Here is a 7927-nt window from a genome sequence, read left to right as displayed (position 1 = left end):
GCATTTTTTTCCAGTGCTGACTCCCGTGTCTAACCAGAGGCTATACATTAAGAACCAGAAAATCTAGACTTTCTGGAACACTTTTATGTTTCCCCCCAACTCTAAGTTCATACAAAATTTTCTGAATGTCCACTATGTTTTGATTCTATTGAAGCAGAGTATTAAGATGGAAAAATGAGTGTGTGAGCACTTTTTATTCATCATCACCGGTAGGCCAGATTATCATTTTAGTTGTGCTGGCAAAATTCCCACTGTCTTCATTGTTCTTTCCAAGACACTAATCCTCTGACCCTGGTAAGACACACTGCTGAAGATGCAGAAAACCACCAGAGCACATATTCTTCTCTTTGGTGTTTTTGGCTTCAACCCAGAACACGGGAATAAAAGTTCATTTTACCAGTTTAAATTCAATCTGGTTCAAATGTGGCATTTTTAGGAATCAGTTTTCAGAACGGAAAAACGCAGACCCTAAGAACTAAGGGCTGTCCTATAAGAAGAACCTGTCCAATTCCAGTCCTGAGTATCATGGCTACGTTGTTCACATCAAGTTTACAGAGAACTTAGAAAGGAAAAAACAAATCATACTGGATTATATTCAAACAAACCCTGAATATACTTTCCATTCAGATAAAATGCTTGGCACCCTTTGGATAACAAAATGACTTCAGGCTAAAGCTCTGTATAGTTTTAATGAGTTTATTTTACAGGAGTTCCCTTTAACAAATAAGCATAGGTCCTAGGAGTGCTTACTCTAAAAAATAGGACAGCCAGTTCCACCTAACCCTATTTCTACAATAACTCATATCGTGTCTACCTGGAAGTTGCCTCCCAGTAGCAACTCATGCCGTATTTTACTCAGTTTCTTTGACAGATTTATGTGATTGCATTGGCCTTGCATTAGTTTATGGAAACCACTGAGTTGAATCTCCTTGTTTCCAAGGGGACCTTATCCACACTGTTGGCTGGCTGGCACAAACCAGCCTCACGTAGGTAAACATAAAATAGCCTTAGCGTGGCACACTGCTGAATCCAATAAACTTCACCGAGAAACTGAACTATGTCTAGGCAATTTATAAGGACGGACGAACAAGGATGTATTTCATTTCACCCATTAGGATGAGCACATCTTGACGAGAAGTTTTGCATTATTTATATGACACAAGACAAGAAAAATGGTTCCATTCAGCCTGAGAGAAACTCTGCGTACAAGAGGAAGTCAGACCCACTTTCCTTTCTTCTGAATTTTCATAGCTAACTGAAATGCCGAAGTTAGAAAGTCAGAGATCTTAAACCAGTCTTTCATAAATGAGCAGAGATAGGCACTCCCAAAGGACAACATAAGGAACTCAGGTGGGTTGAAACACTCTTAGGCATAACTGCTTCTCTCCAGTGATGATAAAAGAGAGCAAAGACAATCCCTTTCCTAACTGCGGAAACTCAGGGGGGTGAGGCCCCAAGAATGTGAGGAGACGAACCTGCACCTTTGCCTGAGTAGCCCACAGCTCCTCCAATAACTACCCCATTGTAAAATCCCATGTAAACAACGTCTTGAAATCACTGCTTTCAGTGCTGCTTTATGAATGTAGCAATTTTCAAGGGAAAACGCCCATGTCTTCTGTTCCAGGTCTTTTGGTTTTCCCCAGCTTTTAACTGTGTGTTGGATATCCCACCTTTGTCCTGTGCAGCTCAGCATTGCAAATCTGTATGAAACTGGATCATCTGATGTGATTTTGAGGCATCTTTCAGTGCTCCTGTTGGTTACGGCTGATGCCTACAAAAGGTAAGGAAATAGGAGAGAAGCTGAGGGTTTATAAATTTAGTGCTCAGTCGGGAAGCAATTCTCTCGGCCTCTACAAGTGTGTGTCTGAGAAAGACTAGTAGGTCACAGACCTGAAATTGTTGCATTTCCCTCAGGCTAATGACACATGACAGCTTGTGGAACTCTCCAAGGCATATTAAAATATATTTAGAGCTTTATTTTGTGTCCGTTTGTTGGATTTGGGGGACAGGGGGAGTAGACTTTGGGTTCTGTGCAGTGTTGGGGTTAGTTTTTTTTACAGGTCGAAAAATCATTTTAGTAAATTTTAATACTGCATCCTGTTTTGAAAAAAGAGAACTAACAACAGGTAAGAGAATATTCATCTCCCATGTCAACATTTCAGTACTAACTATTGTGAATGGGGTGGAGTGTGATAAAGTCAACTCATCACACTGGAAATGAGGATTTTTGTAAGAGATTGAACAAAGAGGGCTCAAGAACAAAGAGGATCTTAACCAGCTCCTTCAGGCTACCATTTTTTTCGCTGATAATGATGGATGCATACAAGGAACTGAAGGTTTACTTTTATGGTGGGTCTAAGTCTTCCAGAAATAAACCTTTCTAAATTTTGTCGTTACAGACTAGGCTAAAGGAAAGCCCACGTCAGTGGAAGTTCTGCAGACCATGTGGGTATATGTTATTTAGTGCACAGCACTGAACCAATTCTTTCACCAATTCAACTCCTCTATTCTCTACCACTCTTTCACAAGATTTGCCTCCTGCTTAGTTTTTCACTGAGAGAGGGATACAGTAAGCAAGCCTACACATTACATGTAAAATTAATAATTATTAGTTACATAAAGCTAATAAGTTTTGAATTGCCTGAGAGGAGAGGAGCTGCATGGCTTCCTTTCCTATCTCTCCCTCCATCATTATTGCTGCTGCTGGTTTATCCTGCTCCAGCAGCTTGGCAGTATCTGTTTTAGACTATCTGACTAAGCTAATACTATCATATTCTGTATCAGAGGCACTGAATACAGAATATGAAATTATCACTTGGGATCTTAAGCATGTCAGCATCAGCTGGCATAAATCCTGCACAGACGGAGACAAGTGAACATGGTGTGAAGTCTCTAATCACCAGCTCTGAAAGGATGAACCTAGCCTGATGTCCAACAAGGGTTTCCACGCTCAGATGCTGGTACAGAAGATAGTACCAGAGAGTGAGCAGGACGAAGCATCAGCCCGCTTTTTCCCTAAGACCACAGGTCCCATGAGGAGGCTGGGGAAGACAGATGGTGGACAGTGGAGAGTGTTCACAATGTATAGTCAGACCGTCAAAAGCAACAGAGGCACCTGGGCTTGCACATTCCCTGCCCACCAGCTCAACTGTGGTAACTGAACAAGTGAGTGTTTTCACTCGACCCAGCTAAAAATTGAAAGACTTAAACCACTAAGTAAAAGGCTTAAACCAGCTGATTCCACCAAGACTGACAGACAGCTGGAGGTCAAACAAGTGGCTATGGTTCAGACAAAAGGTGAGGACTGGTTCAATTCTGGTAACTTGGTCAGCTTCAGTTGTGTGACCATCCCCTTCTTTTTAAAACCACACACCTCTGCAGCCTCAATCAGCTTCACGGTAGCTCTTGCAGTGGCACCGGCAGGTCTTGAAATTGTTATTTAGAAGCAAACCGCTTTGCAAGGACAGTGTTTAAGGATTCATTATAACGGCAATGCTTATTGAAATGTGGGGATACAGAAATCCACGTACCTGCTGAAATTCCCAGTGTGAGTTCAGGCCTTTATTCACAGCTGTGTCACATTGCTCTAAAACTGGCAGGTCCCTGTTCCCAGGGTCTGTTAGGGATCTATCAACTATATTCCATTGGGAACGTAAACCTCTTATATACATTTCTCCAGTGCTGTGATGAAAGATGTGCTGAAATGCCAGGTGGCACCACCGTCAGTGAATTAAGATACCAGGGAAATCCCATCAGCAGGTGATAGCAAACAGTTCCAAAAACTGATATTGAGAGGAATCAGCTGCACAGCACCAGCATTCGCTGATCTCTCAGTAATTAAACCAGGATGAATTTGACCCTATACAACATCTTTCTGCCTTCCATTGAAAGAAAAAGCAAGATCCTTACTATTGAATGGTAACCCTTAGCTTCCCTCCTACTGAGAGGACAGAGAGTGAAGTGTGAGGAAGAGCTCCACCTCTCTCCCATTCATCCCATTGACTTTCTGTTAATCAACAAGATCAATCAGTGTCAACATGAGGTCTGACAATTTTTTGGCATAGCTAAACCGAAAGCCTTAGTTTAATACACTTAGATCTCCACTGGGACCTGCTCTGCTGCCGGTTGCATTGGGGGAGCAGAATTTAATGAAATAAAGGTTAATATTCCCCTTTAGGTAGCACAGAGATAATAGTCTTGAAGGGCCTATTTCATGACCCTGCTTGAAAGGAACAGTTAGAAACGGCTTATACGTGAAGATCTGATCAGTAGCTTGCATTACCTCTAGAAGTATGCATGACAGGGATACATAATTGAGGTGTTTCCAGGGATAGGGCCATGATCCATACAGATGTCTTCTTTCAATGTGCTTTTCATCTGCAGAATAAAACAAGAAATTTACTGTGAGGAACCGCAAACCTGTTTTCAACTCCTCACCCCTAATTTTAGAAGCTGTCTTTAGAGCAAGGCTAGTTTATTCAGAGCTCGGCATCGAATCCTGAAGCAGAAGATACAATACGGGTTTAGAAAAGAAATCTCAGGTTACCTTTGTAGAAATGATTCACTACAGGAAAAAAATCAAAAGCAAATTTAAGGTCCTTCAAAGACTCATCGGCATCGTGCCATGTAGCACCATGGCAGAAATCACCCGGCAGCTCCAAATAGGTGAGTACCACTGCCCAGCTCCAGCAAGGTATGCAAGCTTGGCTCTGGAAAACGCAAAAGTCTTTTTAAAGTTTCTAGGAAAATATATCATAATGAGCAAAACCGCGTTCATAACAATTCTTCATAACAGTAGATCTAATTAGTTGTTCCATATTTCAAATTAACAGACTCAATACTTACTGTTCGATAGCCAACAATGTTGGGATGAAATATTAAATAAGGGTAAATGTTGTTTACATATCAGTCAAAGCCTTCACAGGTCAGTTTTTTTTCCTTTGCTCTTTTTCTGGATTCCAGGATTATGCAAGAACAACATATTTACTTTCAGAACATTAAGGTGGTCTGAGAAACTTGGGAAAACACAGGCTTATTTCTCCATATTGTCTATTCATAGCATAAATATATTTAAAACTTCATTTAAAAAAAATACACATTTTTTAAACTTCAGAATTTCAGAACATGCTTGCCTAGGGGTGTACGTGCTGCAGGGATGGGCAACCTGCTTCACTGTGGTCTTCTCCACGAGCTGCAGCGGAATCTCTGCTCCAGTGCCAGGAGCACCTCCTCTACCTCCTTCTTCACTGACCTCAGTGTCTGCAGGACTGTTTCTCTCCTATTTCTCATAGCTTTTTTTAACCAGTTTTAAAGATGTTATTGCAGAGGCACCACCAGTGTGGCTGATTGGCTCAGCACCATGTGCATTTTGGAGTCAGCTGGAACAGGCTGTGTTCAACATGGGGGCAGTCCCCCATCTCTTCTCACAGAAGCCACCCCTGCAGCATCCCCCACTACCAAAACCTTGACACATAAACCCAATAAAATAAGATGGGACTAGAAAAATTGGATGACTGTGTCTTATCTCTTGTTAGTTTTTTTAATATTGTTTGATAGATGGCTGTCAATAGCTAAGGGACAGTCAACAACCTCTGACAACCTTGTAGAACAAGGAAACAAATGGGTTTACATATTCAGCATGAGATGGCTGCTGGTGTCATAGTACCAGCAACCATCTTGTGTTGAATACATAAACTAATCTGAGCAGTTAAGGAAGGAATCAGGGGCGGAAGCAAATACATTGGATCCTAAGCCTAGCAGTAAGGGGTCACTTTAAGTATAGCAGCTGTGTGTATTGTCTTCTTGTCTTTTCCTTGCTTTTGCATGAAACACAAGTGATAAGGGTTGAAAAAGGCTGCCCAAGATCACTGTAATCATATGTCACTTCAACATCTGCAAAAAAAGAACTGCACAGCTTGAATCCATGGGATTCCTCACCGCTCAGACGTGCAGCTGTCCAGCAAAGTTGTGAGATTCACTCCATATTCTTGGGCAAGCAGGGGCAGGGGCTACAGTTCATCAGGTACAGTCAATAAATATTGCTACCACACTCCTAGCTAAGGAACATAAGACAGAAAAATCAATGACTTGGGGATCGCCTGAAAATCTGACAGCAGAATCAGCACAAGGCAGATTCTGTAATACAACCCTGCAACTGATATATTGAAATTTTCGGGGTTGCCAAAGAACCCGTACTTCCAAACCAACTATCTAGATACAATATGCTTCGTAGGTGGTATCCCACCACCTATGAAACATCTTCTTCTCTCTGCTAGCTCTATATTGGGTATCATGTATCTTGGCTCACTCTTAAATGGCATTCGTGCTTACTGGACTGGAGCTGTTTCATCTTTAAGAGCATAGTCTTCAGTTGATACAAGTTCATAAAGGCACCAGAGTGCCCAGTCAAATCCACCTGCAGCCACTGAACACTGAAGAAGCTCAAAGTCATCAAAACGAATATTGTGAAATACAGGTGATATTATAACAGCATGATCTTGAGGTTCCACTCAAATATGAGAAAACACTTCTTCACAGTGAGGGTGGCAGAGCCCTGGAACAGGCTGCCCAGGGAGGGTGTGGAGTCCCCTTCTTTGGAGATTTTCAAGACCCGCCTGGATGCAGTCCTGAGTAACATGCTCTGACATGCTCTGGGCAATCCTGCTTCAGCAGGGGAGTTGGACTAGATGATCTTTATGGTCCCTTCCAACTCTAAAAATTCAGTGAAATTCAGTGAAATCTTTTATTTGAGACAAAATAGGTTCAGCCTTACCAAAATTAACAGACAGAGTCTATTCAGCGTGAAAAAGTGAAATCCTAATGAACAATCCCTAAACTTTACTACCTGTTTCTAAAACTGGGTTAGCTAGTTTCTTTAAGTCATTGACTTTGGCCTCTACAAGAAGTTTAGTCTTGAAGTGCTAGTAACCCAAATTGGCACCTTTCGCACTTTGACCATCACTAATCATCCCAACTATAAGTTCCATGCTTAACTTGCTGGGTTTATTACTACCTGAGTCTGCTTCCTACAGGCTCTAAAGAGCCTTCGCTATTTGCATGAAGAGACTAAAATGAAGGGAAAAGGAATGGAAGGAGACCCTGACAGATGCTGTAAGCCCTGAGGTTAATTATTCACCCTCTTTCCCCTATGCCTTGATGGCATGGCTGCTGTATGAGGCAAAGTTTGGGACTGATCAATGAACCCCTACGATGGAAGAAGGCAGAATTGGGACATTGGTCTTAAAACATATAGTGAAAATCAGCATAAGAGTGGAAAAAAAAGGAACTCTCAAAGTTTCATTATTCGTTTGTGTTATGTGTGTATATAAACCAGTGAGGAAACTTCAAAATTCTGTTAATATAAAAAGAACAATTACTGTTTCTCAATCCCAAATACTTGTAAATATTGAAAGTAAAGAATGTGTTTAACTCAGCCGGGGATGCCAAGCTTGCAAGGCAGTGGACACTTGAGTGGAAATTTGGCTTTTTTGCATTTACAGGAGGAGATGAAAATGGCCAATCTTGACAGCAGACAAGAGCAAATCAGATAACCCCTTTTTACGTGCAATGAAGAAGAACAAGGTAGGTCGACCTAGACTTATAAACTGACATGGGAGAAGGATTCCCTTGGACAAGGGATCTCTTTAGGAAACTCTTTTAAGAGCTTCAAAAATCCTTACTGGGTAAACCAGGCCTTGTAGAAGTCCATGCTACCCCAGAATAAATTGTTTCCAGTACTGAAACAAACTTGTTTTGTGGTATTTGAATACTCTGGACTTCCTGCTAACTGTCAAAAGATATTTATTTTTTTAATTATTTTTTTAAAATATATATTTGAAATATTTGTCAGCTCTGCTGAAATCCCAGCCAACATGCAGATGGTGAGGAGAGGACTGGGTCTTCTTCACAGTGCTAAGCACTAACTCCC

At 41.4% G+C, this 7927-nt stretch overlaps 1 protein-coding gene across 1 annotated transcript; it reads right to left on the bottom strand.

Moving 5' to 3' along the window:
• Positions 1 to 446: 446 nt before the first annotated feature.
• On the bottom strand, positions 447 to 7708 carry GALNT8 (polypeptide N-acetylgalactosaminyltransferase 8). The gene is given in 6 exon segments (XM_074154129.1): positions 447 to 559; positions 1519 to 1771; positions 3531 to 3706; positions 4290 to 4377; positions 4846 to 4951; positions 7680 to 7708. Coding segments are annotated over 6 exon segments (765 nt in total).
• Between the last annotated feature and the right edge of the window lie 219 nt (positions 7709 to 7927).

This window comes from Numenius arquata, chromosome 1 (genome assembly GCF_964106895.1).
Source record: "Numenius arquata chromosome 1, bNumArq3.hap1.1, whole genome shotgun sequence".
Taxonomy (NCBI): domain Eukaryota; kingdom Metazoa; phylum Chordata; class Aves; order Charadriiformes; family Scolopacidae; genus Numenius; species Numenius arquata.
This window is presented reverse-complemented; position numbering and strand designations above follow the sequence as displayed.